The sequence below is a fragment of the Ambystoma mexicanum genome, chromosome 3q (genome assembly GCF_040938575.1).
Source record: "Ambystoma mexicanum isolate Mex_15411 chromosome 3q, UKY_AmexF1_1, whole genome shotgun sequence".
NCBI classification, from domain to species: Eukaryota; Metazoa; Chordata; class Amphibia; order Caudata; family Ambystomatidae; genus Ambystoma; species Ambystoma mexicanum.
In genome coordinates, this window is record NC_090926.1 from 895048559 (window position 1) to 895064407 (window position 15849).

The 15849-nt window shown below is 50.8% G+C and overlaps 1 protein-coding gene across 9 annotated transcripts in view; it reads left to right on the forward strand.

Moving 5' to 3' along the window:
* The window catches only part of HELZ (helicase with zinc finger), a 2743493-nt gene that overhangs the window by 1669319 nt on the left and 1058325 nt on the right, over window positions 1-15849 (forward strand). For all 9 annotated transcript variants that reach the window (XM_069655034.1, XM_069655036.1, XM_069655035.1 and 6 more), the window contains one exon: window positions 4717-4895. In XM_069655034.1, coding sequence (XP_069511135.1) covers window positions 4717-4895 — 179 coding nt within the window. The remainder of the gene's footprint in view (window positions 1-4716; window positions 4896-15849) is intronic.

The window sequence follows — 15849 nt, forward strand, 5'->3', positions numbered from 1 at the left end:
GGAAGCACCTCAAAACCTTCCTCTTTGCTTCTGCTTTCTCTCTCCCTCTCCCCTGCTAAATCACTGAAACTGTACTGAATCAGCAACTGGGCCACTCACCAATCTCGGTCCTTGGCCCAGCCACTCTCCCCTGCACTGCCTTCCTGGCAACCCCTGCACTGCAGGACTGTCTCTGTATCCCTACAGCCCCCCTTCCCAGCACTTGTCTGCACTTATCTTGCACTTGCCACCAGCTGGCCCTTATTATTTATCTTGTTCATTACTAACCCTGTACTGCACTTTCCCCTCTCCCTTTCCCCCTTGCACTTTTCCCATCCCCCTACCCATGCACTTGCGCGATCTGAATGACACCTGCCCTAGTAGGATCGTTGTCGGTCTCCCCTTGTTCCCCCCCTCCTTGCCTCGTCGCGCCTTGAAACACTTGTGTATAGGCGCGTTACAAATGCCATATATCATAAGGCAGCCTAAGAAACACTACTACGCAGGGTCATCTTCCTGGAGGAGCCGTTCCTGTTGTTTCTACTCCTCTTTTGGAAGAGGGAGGGGACAGGCCAGTCAAAGAGGCCAACAGAGAAAACCCCCTCATGGTGGAAGAGCGAAGGGTGCTAGATCAGCCCCAGCAGTGGCTTCTTCCTTCTCAGCCGCTTCTGAAGCTGCTGCAAAGCCATTCTGAGGTCTTCACCCACAAGACCCCGGTGGGAGGCAGGATCCCTCAGTATCTTAACGAATGGCAGGGCATTACGTCAGATGCCTGGGCACTAGAAATAGTGATCCATGGTTACTGCCAACAAAGACCTCAAGATCATCCACCAGGAGCCAATTCTGTCAAGATTCCAGACCCGCTCCTTGTGCAGAAGATTTAAACCCTGCTAGAGAAAGGTGCAATAGAAAATGTACCTGTAGCAGAGAGCAGCAAGGGCTGGTACTCCCCGTGTTTTCTGTTCCCCAAAAAGGACGGAGGATTGAGACCCATCTTGGACTTAAGAAAGTTGAACATATTCCTCAGGAAGGACAAGTTCAAGATGGTGACCCTTTCTCAGATGCTTGAGGCTCTTCAGCTTCAGGACTGGCTGGTTTCATTGGACCTTCAGAATGCTTATTTTCATGTGCCAATCCATCTCAAGCACAGAAAGTACCCGAGGTTCGCAGTTGGCGGCTCTCACTATCAGTTTTGGGTTCTGCCATTTGGGCTGACCTCCGCCTGAGGGTTTTCACAGCTGATGGCTGAGGTGGCAGCGAGTCTCAGGAGAGTGGGGATTGACGTCTACCCTTACCTGGACGATTGGCTAATCAGGGCAAGTTCACCCAAACGAGCCCAGGAACATCTCACCATGACCTGCCACTTCTTACACAGACTGGGCTTCTCCCTCAATTACAAGAAGTCACAAATGATACCATTCCAAAGACTCAAATTCACCGTAGTAGTCCTGGATACTTCCTCGGGGAAAGCCTCGCCTACCGAGAGGAGAGCTCACTACATTCTGCAACTGGTAACAAAGTTTCAGAATGCCCAACATCTGCCGGCCTTCTATTTTCTAAGGTTGCTGGGCCTCATGGCATCCTGCATTTTTCTGGTGACAGAGGCCAGATTGAAAATGAGATCCCTTCAGTGGACCCTCAGGACTCAATGGTCCGAATTTTCGGGAGAGATGTCGGATCTTCTGCAAGTCTCGGCCAGAGTGGCTCAAGATCTTCTTTGGTGGGCTTGCAGGGAAAATATCTTCCAGGGAGAACCTTTTTGGCAACCATGGCCGGAGATAAAGGTAGTGACTGCGCTTCACTCACGGGGTGGGTAGCCCACACCAATGATCTGGCGATCAGCGGTCGTTGGTCTCCATCGAATTCCAAATTACACATCAACCTTTTGGAGCTGAGGGCAATCAGACTAGCGCCGAAGGCCTTTCTGCCCTCTGTACGAGGGAGAAACGTCCTGATAATGACGGACAACAAAGTGGTCATGTACTACCTAAACAAAAGAGGCGGCGTAGGATCACTTCCACTGTGCAGAGAGGCAATGCAGCTCTGGTTCTGGGCAATGCAAGAAGGAATCTCTCTATCAGCAGTTCACCTAGCCGGAGAGCAGGAGACGGCGGCGGACGCTCTGAGCAAGCAGAGCACAGTCTCCCACGAGTGGGAACTAGCTCAGGAAGACCTTCTGGAGATCTTTGCCCTTTGGGGAACCCCTCAAGTGGACCTGTTCGCGACCAGGGCCAACCGGAAGTGCGAACTGTACTGCTCACAGGAATATTCCCCAAGAGGAGCTCTAGGGGACGCGTTCGTGGTGGACTGGGTATTTTCACTCCTATATGCGTTTCCTCCAGACCCTGTGATTCCTCATGTAATCAGGAGGTTGAGAAAGTACATGAAAACCATGATCCTAATCGCCCCATGATTGGGCCAGGAGGACGTGGTACCCGGACCATCTGGACGTCCATCTGCCCTCCAATAAGTCTTCCACAAAGAAAGGATCTTCTCTCGCAAGAGGAAGGTCGGGTTCTCCATCCAGAGGTCAAGACACTCTGCCTTCACACTTGGTTTCTGAGAGGCTGAGATATAAGGATTGGGACCTCCCGGATGATGTAATGGAGATCTTGCTTTCGGCCAGCAACAAAATCCCTGTATCGGTGTTGTTGGAACAAGTTCAGGATCTGGTGCTGGGATAAGAATGTGGACCCATTCTTATGTAATACTCTGACAGTTCTTTGTTTCCTTTTACACTTAGCCAATTTGGGGCTCCAAGTTGGCACTATTACAGGATACTTAGCAGTGCTATCTATCTTCAAGCACTCCTCGGAAGAGGTTTCTTATGTTAAAATGCCTTTAGTTACCCAGTTTCTAAAAGGACTGACAAAAGTTTACCCTCCAATGCCTTTTCAGGTTCCCAGCTGGGATTTAAATTTAGTATTAAAGTTTCTAATGTGTGCCCCTTTTGAGCCTTTACATTATTGCCCGTTAAGGCTCCTCGCTATGAAAACAATTTTGCTAGTGGCTATAACATCAGCCCGCAGGTTAAGTGAGTTGCAGGCACTCTTGTAAGCCTCCTCACACCATTTTCCATAGGGACAAGGTCATTCTAAGGGTCAAGCCATCCTTCAAACCTAAAATAGTCTCTGATGTCCACCTGTCACAGACGATTACCTTACCTTCTTTTTACCCTCCTCCACATGCAAGTAAAGAGGAGGAGAGATTGCACAGACTGGACCCAAAAAGGGCTCTCATTTTCTACATTTCTAGACTGGCAAATTTCCGACAATGTGAATAATTATTTGTTGGATATACTGGACTCAAATTGGTCCTTGGAGTGTCTAAGCAAACTCTATCCAGATGGATAATTCTAGCCATCTCGGAGTGCTACACATTGGCTGGGAAGGAGCCTCCAGATGGGCTAAGGGCTCATTCAACCAGGGGCATTGTAAATTCCACGGCTCTTCAGAGGGGGGTTCCGGTGCAGGATATTTGTGCTGCGCCCACCTGGTCGTCAATGTACGCTTTTGTGAAGCATTACTGCTTGAACTCTACATCGTATCAAAGAGGCTTATTTGCAAAAGCCGTCCTTCATTCAGTCCAGGATTGAAATTTCTGGTACTCCCTCCTCCAAATTCTTACTACTTTGGGAGCCTATCTAAGATGGGGAATATGTGGGAGGACACAGTGCATTCGAGGAACAAGTTACTTACCAACTGTAACGTTGTTTTCTCCCACGTATTCCTCATCGACCCGGCCAACCTACCCCTCTGTACAGTTTATGCCAGTTGCACTTGAACTTCCTTAAGAGCCAAAGGACTTTGAAAGCCTGATCAACCGATGCGACCATTAATACTGTAAAAACAGATCTGAGCTAACGGGCACGGCTCATGCCCTTTATACTGCGGATGACGTCGACGCTCAACCGCGACCCTCGGGGGACTACGAATCTGCGGCTTCGAGCGCAGCGCCCTTTGGTGAAAATGTTTTCTGAAGCAGCAAAGCCTGGAGACAAGATATGTAAGATGAGAAATACGTGGGAGGAACGTCCAGTCGAAAGAACGTTACAGTTAGTAAGTAACTTGTTCTTCTGCCTGCAATACCCTGTGCCTGCTTTTCATCTTTCTAGGTATGGGAGCAAGTCCTGTTTGGGGGTCTCTTGAGTCAGTTACCAAAACCACATCAGCAATCTTGGTGTTTCCAACTCCCCTCTACCTCTTTAGGTTGTTGGTATGGGGACTGGCTTGAGTGAGCTTTAGTCACTTGGGGAGAGGTCTGTAGGGTTGTTGCAAGCCTTGGTCCTCTGGCCTATCGCAGTGATCAAAGGACGGTGACCAATGTATCCTCCCTTAGGTCCCTGTGGGGAGGTCCTCCCTTGATACACCCAGCATCTGGCAGGGGACTTGTTACAGTTGCACAAATAAAATGACTAGTAGATGTGGCTTGGAGAATGCATAGGAGAGGGGGCCCTCAGAGTGCGTGGCCATGAAAAATGATTTTTTTATTAACTCAAATATTGTTCTGCCTCATGTTTAGGTCCCATTCCATGGGATCAAATGTCTCACAAGTGTGCAGGAAAGGGGACTATGGACTAGAAGTAATTTTAAATGCACTATACCTTCGCAGACAAGGAGCATTTAAAGAGTTTCAAACAGCACAATATCCTGTAAATGTAACTGTTGTTTTCCTTGAGGCTATTGTTTCGAGTACAAAAAACAGTCCTTAAACCTATTGAATTTTTTCACCTTGCAGGGTATATTTCAGAAATCGATGGGTGAAGACTGTCCACCCAGTAGTGCATCAGTACTGTTTGATTTCAAGCACATATTCCACATTCCAGATGCCACAGAAGGAAGACATTTTGAGGCACAGAGTAGTAGTTGTTACTTTGAACACTTCACAGTATCTGTGTCAGCTGGATCTGGAACCTGGTGAGTTTACTTTTACAAAGCAAGAAACACCTCGTGTCTCAGCAGACCAACGGAATTTATTTGAAAAGTAATTGCTACAAGCTTTCAAGTAATGCATTTAAGTATTTTTTTCACATCAAAAAGCAGGAATATTTGTTACATGTGTGAACTGATAAATCTGTTGGCGTGTAAATTACTAATCACACATTGGCTGGGAAGGAGCCTCCCGATGGGCTAAGGGCTCATTCAACCAGGGGCATGGTAAATTCCACATGTTTTTTAAACATTTGTCAATTTTGGCTCCTAAATGCCACCTAGTAAGGCAACAAAGACATTTTTAAGCAGGCTTAGCTCTCCAGAGTATCCAATGTTGCCCTTTTGTCCAGGGCGGTACTGGGTACTGTTGTGGCGAGAGTTGACGTTTAATGGTTAATGTGATGCACTTTGTATCAGGGAAATAGTTAATTTGAACAGAGTGTTTGTATCTTGACATTGCCGTACTTTAACCTTAGCTTTACCAATATTTGCAGAGTACTTCTTTTTTTGGATAATCACCTTAACTGTTTTTTCCAAATGTAATTTTATCCTGCTACTGTTGATTTGTGTGATTTAAAGTCTGAGGGTGGGTGTGCCCATGGATATTTCAAGAATATTTTCTGTGCTGTACTTTAAGAGTATATTCTGGCCGTTTCCTCCTGGTTCTGCTTGCGTTCAGCATGTATGTGCATATTGTGTTGCCTGCACATATGTATGTTACATGTGTGTTTGTGTTTCCTGTGTGTGCCCAAATTACTAATGTTTGTATGTGTAGTTTGAGAGGGTGATCCACATGCACAGTCATTCCACGCGTGTTGTCCATGTGTTTTCTGTTCCTATTGTGCTCACTTTTAGTTTGCTGTTATGTGCATACACGTTCCTCTTGTGTGTTCTGTCCCTATTATGGTCATAGTCACTGGCCAATTTTGGCCCATTATTTATTCAGCAAACTCTTTGGTTATTACCACAGCCTCCTATTGTATATGGAAAATTGCACTTAATCTTATTAATTGTCTGTGATTTTAAGTTTCTCCAGCATGGGGTCTGGCATGGATTCACATGCTCATGATTATTCCCTGTCGTCAGGCCAGGAATCCTCGGTAAAGAAAACATCAGTATCAGTTTTGTTTCTGATCTGTCTTTCTTAGTAACCAATCACTGGTCTCTGGGTCATACTGCCCCCAGCCAATGACTGCCCTCTCCCTAAGCCCCGTCTCTGGCAGCCATCCTCAGATTTATACCGCACACTCAAGTGTTGGGAGTCCTCGTGTTTAGCTCTCGAGCTTTTGCTGTGTTTTCGCGCTTTTTCAAAGAGATTTTCAAATTTTTCAGTCAAATAGAGCCTCAAGCTCCACTGTCTACATCCGATCAACGGGGACCCGTTTCGGATTTTCTACGCCACTCAAGGGTGAAGTTTTCGTCGAATTATGCTTCTTGGAGGAGTCCAGAAGTTTCTGCGGCCTACCCGGTCACGGCCCAGGAGAAAGGAAGCTCGACGCCCGGAAAGCTGTTCAGGGTTTGCCCTGGATGCCAGCTGCAGAATGTGTTCAAGGAGGACGAGCACTTGAAATGTCTCTACTGCCTTCATGAGAACAAAACGCACGTGGAGAAGGACTGTGCGTTTTGGGGGAACATGTCGGAACGGACCATCAGGGACCGACACCTTCGTCTCTCAGTAAAAGAGCCCGTCAGGTGAGAAGAAGTAGTAGTAGTCTGAGCGGTTTTCTAAGTCCTTTGAGGGCGCCCCGGCGACGGGGGCCCAACAGAAGGCAAAGCACTGCGAGTCCCCACGCACCGGGAGCGCCGAACGGTCGGGTTCCTCGGCTGCCAGGCAGGCCGCATCCTCTCCAGCGCCATCAGTCACGAGCCAACGCTCTGGCTCAGGGAAGAGGAAGGCCGAGAACCCGGCGAAGCTTCTGGAGAGTCCCCGGTCGATCTCGAAGGATCCAGCCGAGAGGGACCGAGGCGGTGACCCTCCCCCCAAGGTGAGGGCCACAGGCCCACAGAAGGTGGTGAAGGCCTTGGTTCACCCGACCAAGGCCTCTATCGAGGAAGTCGCTGCGGCCCTGGTGCAGCCTGAGGAGGGTACACCAGTGGAGGCAACCTCTGGGCCCAGAGTTTCCGTGACACCGCAGAGGGAAGCCTCTTTCAGGTCCATCGAGAAGACCCCCGTGAAGACCCCGGCAGAAAAAGAGGGGGGAGCCAGTGGCCATTGTGGACACGGACACAGCCTCCGAGGAGGAACTGGTTGAAGTCTTGGAGGGCCTCGACGAGGGCGTTGAAGAAGCCCGGTCCCACGGGAGGGATCCTGACGAAGGGGACGACAAGAGCGCCAGCGAGGTTCCTAGTCAACCATCGCGCCCGTCGCTTCTGGAGCCGCAGGACAACTCGGTGGCCATTTTGTTGGCAATACAATCCTTCTGTTTGGAGATAAGGACGAAAGGAAGTTCCCCAAACAAGAGAAGACGGACCCATCCAGCCCCCGTGGCCTGCTCAGCCTTTGCCCACGTACCTGGGGATGACACGGGAACGGACACGGCCACGACAGGTACGGATGACGACGGCAGCGGCGACGGGACGGAGCTCCCATCGCTTCCAGCCCGGACCTCCCTGCCCGACGAGATTGGGTCTTTCCACGCTATGATCGCCAGGGCATCTGAGCTTTTTCAGCTCTGCCCTGAAGAGAACAAAGGTTTCCTTTACCAACGGTGCGAGGCCAAGAGGAAGACAGTCCTCGCCATGCCTCTGCTGGATGACATCAGGGACGAGGGTCTCACCCTTCTCAAGAACCCGTCTACGACGCCTGCCAAGAGGGATTGGTACAAGAAGAAGTACCGGGTCCCCGACGCGGCCCCTTTGTGCTTTAAGGCGCAACCGACCCCTGACTCGGTCATCTCAGCGGCGGCCAAGAAGAAAGCGGGGGGGGGGGGGGCATCGGCCTCAACGTCAACTTCCCTGCCGGATGGAGAAGGAAAGAAGCTGGATGCAATGGGACGACGAGTTATCTCGTCGGCGGCAACAACGATTAAGGCGGCCTATGCCCTCCCGATCGTGGCCCGCTACGACAGGGAGTTATGGTACAAGATCGCCCCCCTGTTGGACTTCCTACCAGACAAGAGGGCTGAGGCCCTGGAGATCTTGCAGTAAGGCGAGGTGGCGTCGGACCACGGTGGCAAGGGACATTGCCGGTGGCAAGGGACATTGCCGACACCGGTTTTCTGTCAGCTAGGCAACGGACGACGAGGTTGGCTCAAGGTGACGGATTTCCGCCAGGATGTACAAGCCAAGGTTTTGGACATGCCGTTCGACGGGAACAACCTGTTTGGTAAAACAGTGGATGAGTCCCTCCAAGCCATCAAGGCGGACACAGAGACAGCTAAGGCCCTAAGAGTTCTCCAGCAACGAAGGCCGTCCTTTCGGAGCCCCGGAGGCAAGCAGGGTGCCTCCAAGGGATTCGGCGGTGGCTCCTCTACGTACCGCCAAGCGGCCCGCTCCTCGTCGCAGGAAGCCTATAGAGGACGAGGCAAGTCGGGTGGATCCCGCCGTCGTCGCGCAGGAGGCCAAGGCAGCAAGGTGTCCTCCAAGCAAGATTGAACCAACCGTGGCGTTGGGCCCCCACCGAAGCACCCCGGTGGGAGGCCGGCTGGCAAAGTTCGTCAGCGTGTGGGAGTCCATCTCCACGGACCGTTGGGTGCTGGATGCCCTGGCCCAGGGGCACACCCTCGAATTTCTAAAAAAGTGCCCCCGCATTCCTCCCGTGGCCAGGAAAGAAAACCACGTCCCTCAAGTGCTGTTGGAGGTAAGGGCGATGCTCAAGAAAGGTGCCTTCGAGCTCGTCCCAAAGAGGCTCCGGGGCTCCGGAGTATACTCCAGGTACTTCCTCGTGAAAAAGAAGAAAGAAGGGTGGCGACCCATCCTAGACCTGCGACGAATGAACAAGTACATCAAGGCACAGAAGTTCCGGATGGTCACCTTCCAGCACGTGCTGGGGCAGCTGGAGGAGGGCGATTTCATGTCGTAGTTGGATTTTGTGGATGCATACTTTCACATTCCCATTCTAAAAGGGCACCAGAAGTTCCTCAGGTTCGTGGTCCAAGGGCGGCACTACCAGTTCAAGGCCCTTCTGTTTGGATTGAAGTCAGTACCCATGGTTTTCACCAAGTGCCTCGCTCCAGTGGCGGCGCGGCTGCGCCTGCAGGGGATCCACGTCTACCCCTACCTGGACGATTGGCTCATCCGCGCAAGGACACAGGAGCTCGCCGTAGAACACACAGCGAAGACCATCCAGCTGCTCACGGACCTTTGGTTCTCATCAACTTCCCCAAGTCCCACCTGGTCCCCTCTCAAGTCGCACTGTTTCTGGGAGCCAAGCTTGACACAGTGGCGCGTCTGGCCTCGCCGTCGGAGGAAAGGACAAAGGCCATCCTAGGCAAGGTGCAGCGTCTGCTGGCCACGAACGTGGCCAGAGTGAGGTCCATCAAGTCCCTCTTGTCCTCTTGCATTTAACTTGTGCGCCTATGCAGGCTTCGGATGCGCCCTCTACAGGAGTTCCTCGACGCCCGCTGGATTCAAGCGACGGGCAGCTTTGAGGACAGGATCCCTCTCAACGAGACCTTCCGACGAGCGGTCCGGTGGTGGGGCACCCGCACTCATCTAGCGGCGGGGACAGACTTTCACACCCTGGCCCACCAGGCGACGGTGATGACGGATGCCTCCCTGGAGGGGTGGGGAGCCCACACCGGAGATCTTCACGCCTTTGGCTCACGGAGGAGAAGCCGCTCCACATCAACATCCTGGAGCTCCGGGCAGTGTTCTGGGCCCTCAGGTCTTTTCTCCCGTCCCTCAAGGGCAAGGTGGTGAGGATCTTCACCGACAACACCACCACGATGTTCTACATCCGGAAGCAGGGCGGAACCAGATCCCCGGCCCTATCCAAGGAAGCTCAGGACCTGTGGCATTGGGCCGTTGTTCAAGGGATGTTTCTGGTGCCGTTTCATCTGGCAGGGATAAAAAACACCATTGCCAACTCACTCAGCAGAGAGCTGCATTTGTGCCACGAGTGGGAACTACGCCAGGATCAAGTGGACCTACTCTTTCAGCGATGGGGCAAACGGCAGATCGACCTGTTCACGATGGCGACAAACTCCAAGTGCCAGAGGTTCACCATCAGGTTTCCCCAACCGAGGAGCATGGGCGATGCTTTCTCGTTCCCCTGGGACGGCCTGTTCCTATATGCATTTCCTCCATTGCCGTTGCTGCTCCGACTCATCAACCAGCTCAAGAGGTCCCGGTGCAGAATGATCCTCGTCGCACCGGCGTGGCCAAGACAGATCTGGTTCCCGAACCTTCTGGACTTGTCAGCATCCCCACCAGTCAAGCTGTCGACAGACGCAGATCTTTTCTCCAGAGAACAAGGCGCAAATCTTCATCATGACCCGAAGTCGCTGAACTTGCAGGCCTGGCTCCTGGGGCACTAGAGTTTGGAGGATACAATGTCCCGCCGACTGCAGAGAGTTCTTGCGAAGGCCAGGGCGTCCTCAACTCTCAAGTGCTACGGACATAAGTGGAAGAGGTTCTCTATCTGGTGCCGTACACAGAAGATTAACGCTCTGCGGATTACGGCCCCTCAAGTATTGCCATACCTTCTGCCGCTAGCCATATCTGGACTTTTGAAGGGATTGTGTCCTCCGACGTATTCCTTATCTTTGATCATCTCCAACTTGCTGGCCTCGGAAAATGTTTTCAGTAGAGGGCGCTGTGCGTCGACGTCCCTCGAGCCGATGTCCCTCGACAGCCTCCGTATCGGCGCAGACGTCATCACGCGTATAAATAGACTTGCGCAGAGTCAGTTGCTCATTTCCGTTTTTCCGCGCTTCGTGGGGCCTTGGAATATCGTTGCTTAGTTCTTCAGTCAAATATACTTCATTATTCCTCGAGAGTACTCGATGGCTTCCTCATCCGAACCGATGACTCCATGGTCCGGCTTGAAAATGTCGTTGACGGATCCTCACAGGATCTATTTGTGGTGCCTGGGAGTCGAGCACCATTGTTCGTAGTGCGAGGACTGCATGTCCATGACGGCGAAAGCCATGAAGGAGCGTAAGGGGAAGCTTGAGAGAGGTAAGGCAGTTGAAACTTCTTCGAAAGTTTCCTTGGCGGAGTCGAGACATTCGTCTCCTCACCATCACAAAAGACATTCTCGTTCTAGGTCTCGAAGCAGTTCCCATCACTCTTCGAGATCTAAGCATTCAAAAAAGAGACGTTGAAGATCCCCTTCCTCGTCGTCTTCCGTTTCCCCGAAAAGGGTCTCCTGCCCCACAAAACATAGCTCTCAGGCTGAGTGGGAGGAATTCAGGAAAAAGATGCTTAGCGTCTTTGAGAAAGCGGCCTCGACCCCCTCGAAGACTGCTGAGGGTGATACCCTGGGTGAAAGGCCCAAAAAATCAAAACGCTGCGAGAAGCAGCACCCGGCGAAAGAAGCTACTCGAGAGCAGCACGAACCCTTGAGTAAAGGCAAAGTCGCGTCTTAGACGCTGTCGTCGAAAATCCCTTCGCATAGATCGGCGTCTTCGACGCCATTATGGAAGGGTTCTTCGACGCACAGGTCAGTCGATTCGACGCAGAGAAAGGACAAACCCACGGCCACCCCACAGCCAGTGGCCATACCCAGAGCCTCGATCAAGAGAATGTCGTAGACAACCTCGAGTAGAATTCCGATACTCTCAGGTTCCTTGAGGCCTCTACCAACTTTCTCGACGCCTTTTTCGATGGCTTCGAAGCCTTTAACGTCCACGTCGACGTTTTCTCAGCCAATTATGACCAATTTGGCCCCTTCTGCTCTGGAAATGGGATTTATACAATTTCCAAGATCTGATCATTCCAGAGCCTTAGCATCTATTTATGAAGAAGGGGAGAATTCGGATCAGGAGAGACCTTTTGAGTTGCAGGGATCTGCAACTCCTGTACCAGAGGAATTTACCTCTGAGGAAAGTAGGTTTAAGGACTTGCAAGAATCTTTACATGAAGCTAGTGGGTTGGACACTTCCCAGAAGTGGAATTTGCAAAACCAGACCCAGGGGAACATGCCGAAACCCCTTATAGAACCTTGATGGCAAGGATAATAGAGTTTATGTGGTGGTCTACACCCTCACCTGCTTTTCAACAAGACGACCTCACATACATTTTGGTTAAAGGTCCACAGGAGGATCCTGTGGTGCCATTTCATGCAGCATTACAAAGGAAAATATTGGCAAACTGGGAAACCCCTGAGGTTATCCCGGCGGTCAACAAAAAATTATCAGCCAAGTATAGGGTGTTTACTGCTGACCCTGAATATTTATCCAGACACCCAACTCCGGAGAGTCTGGTTGTGCAGGCAGCAACTTCATCAGGTAGTAAATCGGCTTACCCTACTGTTTCAGAGGACAGGGATGACAAGAGATATGACTCTATGGCCAAAAAAGTATTTTCTGCATGTAGCATGGCATTTAAATCCATCAATGCTACTTGTACGCTCGCAAGGTTCAGCCACACACTTTGGGAGTGTGCCTCATCAGTAGCTGACTGCCTCCCGGAGGGAGAAGAAAGGGAAGCGTTTCTAAACATCATTAAGGATGGTAAACACGCAATGTGCGAATCCCTTCAAACTGGCATCGATTCTGCTGACAGCATCAGCAGGGCCATGGCGGCATGTACAACAACTAGGAGATTTGCTTGGTTGCGGAAGTCTAGTTTTGCTACAGATGTGCAAAGCAGACTCTTGAATATGCCCTTTGAAGGCTCTTCCTTGTTTGGTAAGAAGGCGGATGACAGTTTAGAAAAGCTTCAAACATCAAAGGCAGCAGCAAAATCCCCGGGAGCTGCAATCCGTCAGACACCATATCGCCCCTCTTGAACCTCTTGGAGAGGTAAGTCCTTTTGCTTCTATTCCGCATTCGGAAGAAGCAGAGGACAGTCGATTCAAAGGGGTCCGAAAAAATTCACCCGAGGTGGACGGGTTAAAAATACAAAAGCTGCAGCAGCAGCAGGTGCCTCTTTACCCTCGGCATCTGCATCAGCCGCCTCCAAACCACTCAACATCTGACGGAATGGCAGGCTATTACGGCAGATGCTTGGGCATTGGAGACAGTTGCCCAAGGTTACTGTCTGCCTTTTCTACGCATCCCTCAGAGTCATTACCGGGGAACAGCTCTTGGAAAGTTCCAGATCTGCTCCTCTTGCAGGAAATTGTAGACCTGCTAGAGAAAGGTGCCATAGAACCGGTACCTGTAGCGGAGAGGAACAAGGGCTGGTACTCCCCCCTACTTTCTCATACCGAAGAAAGACGGAGGACTGAGACCTATCTTGGACTTATGAGAATTGAACAAGTTCCTCAGGAAGGACAAGTTCAAGATGGTAACTCTCTCTCAGATCCTTCAGGCCCTCCAGCTCCAGGACTGGCTGGTATCTCTGGACCTCCAGGATTCTTATTTCCATGTGCCAATCCATCTCAAACACAGGAAATACCTGAGGTTCGCAAATTGGCGGCTCTCATTATCAATTTTGAGTTCTGCCATTTGGGCTGACCTCCGCCCCGAGGGTCTTCACCAAGCTAATGTCGGTAGTGGCTGCAAGTCTAAGGAGGGAAGGGATTCACATCTACCCCTACCTGGACGATTGGCTGATCAGCGCTGTATCTCCGGAACAAGCTCAGATTCAGCTAGATTGTCTGCCACTTCCTTCACAAACTGGGCTTCTCCCTCAATTTAAAGAAGTCACAGATGATACCATCACAGAGACTCCAGTTCATTGGAGCGGTCCTGGACACTTTCCTGGGAAAAGCCTCCCCACCAGAGGTGAGGGCTCAAGATATTCTGCAGATGGTCACCAAGTTTCAAAATGCTCAACGTCTCCCAGCCTTCGACTTTTTGAGGTTGCTAGGCATCATGGCATCCTGCATCTTCCTTGTGCCAGAGGCTTGCCTGAGAATGAGATCTCTTCAGTGGGCACTGAGAACTCAGTGGCCGCAATTCTCAGGGAGAATGACAGACCTCCTTCAGGTTCCGGACAAGGTGGCTCGAGACCTTCAGTGGTGGGCCTGCCAGAAAAACATCTTGAAGGGAGAACTGTTTTGGCAACCATGGCCGGAGATAACAGTAGTCACAGATGCCTCACTCACGGGGTGGGGAGCCCATGCCAACGACTTGACCATCAGCGATCGTTGGTCTCCATCGGAGTCCAGACTACATATCAACCTGTTAGAGCTGAGAGCAATCAGACTAGCGCTGAAGGCTTTTCTGCCATCTGTACAGGGGAAAAATGTCCTGATAATGACGTGAACACAGTGACCATGCATTACCTCAACAAAAGAGGAGACGTAGGATCACTGCCACTGTGCAGAGAGGCAATGCAGCTCTGGTTTTGGGCAATTCAAGAAGGAATCTCTCTATCAGCAGTTCACCTAGCCGGAGAGAAGAACTTGACAGCGGACGCTCTGAGCAGGCAGGGCACAGTCTCCCACGAGTGGGAGCTAGCTCAGGAAGTCCTTCAAGAGATGTTCGCCCTTTGGGGAACCCCTCAGGTGGATCTGTTCGCCACCAGCACCAACAGGAAGTGCGACCTGTTCTGTTCAAGGGAATTTCCCCCGAGAGGAGCTCTAGGGGACGCGTTCGTAGTGGACTGGGAGTTCCCACTCCTTTACGCGTTTCCACCAGTCCCTGTTATTCCTCAAATGATCAGGAGGTTGAGAAGATTCCGGAAAACCATGATCCTAATTGCCTCGGACTGGGCCAGGAGAATGTGGTACCCGGACCTTCTGGATATGTCCATCTGTCCTCCAATCCGTCTTCCACTCAAAGAGAATCTTCTCTCACAGAAGGGAGGTCAGGTTCTCCATCCAGACATCAGAACCTTCAACCTTCACGCTTGGCTTCTAAAAGGGTGAGGTACAAGGATTGGGACCTCCCTGATGACGTCATGGAGGTGTTGCTTTCAGCCACAAGGCCAGCAACAAAGTCTTTATACCGCTGACGTTGGAACACATTTTGCAGCTGGTGTAGAGAAGGGAATATCGATCCTTTTTCATGTGGTACACCAACAGTGTTATCGTTTCTACTCTACTTGGCAAACTCAGGCCATCAAGTTGGCATTGTAAAAGGCTATCTTGCAGCGCTTTCAATCTTCAAGCGTACTACGGAGGAACCATCGTATTTCAAACTACCTCTAGTAATACAATTACTCAAGGGATTAACTAATGTTTATCCTCTAAGACCATTCCAAGTTCCCTTATGGGACTTAAATTTAGTCTTAAATTTCCTAATGGGTACTCCTTTCGAACCCCTCCACTCTTGTTTGCTGAGATGTCTCACTTTTAAAACTGTCCTTTTGGTAGCACTAACATCTGCTAGGAGGTTGAGCGAATTACAAGCTCTCTTCCCCCACCATACATTTTTCCTTAAGGACAAAGTTGTCCTACAGGTGAAGCCTAATTTCCTCCCAAAGGTGGTTTCTGAATTCCACATCACTCAGAAGATTACCCTGCCTTCATTCTATCCCCCTCACCATCCGGGGAAAGAGGAAGAAAGGCTACATAGGCTGGACCCAAGGCGGGCTTTAAGCTTTTACATCAGCAGACTTGCTAGGATTAGACAAGCAGACCAACTGTTTGTAGGATATTCAGGTCACAAGATGGGACTACCCATAACAAAACAGACCATTTCCAGGTGGATTATTTTGGCCATTCTGGAATGTTACAAACTGGCAGGGAAAGAGCCACCCCAAAATCTTAGGGCTCATTCAACCAGGGGTATCGCAGCCTCTTCGGCCCTCCAAAGAGGGGTACCGGTCCGAGACATATGTGCGGCCGCCACAAGGTCGTCCGCACATACATTCACAAAATTTTACAACCTGGATTCCTCCACTAGTCAAGAGACCAGATTTGGCAAAGCCGTATTACATTCGG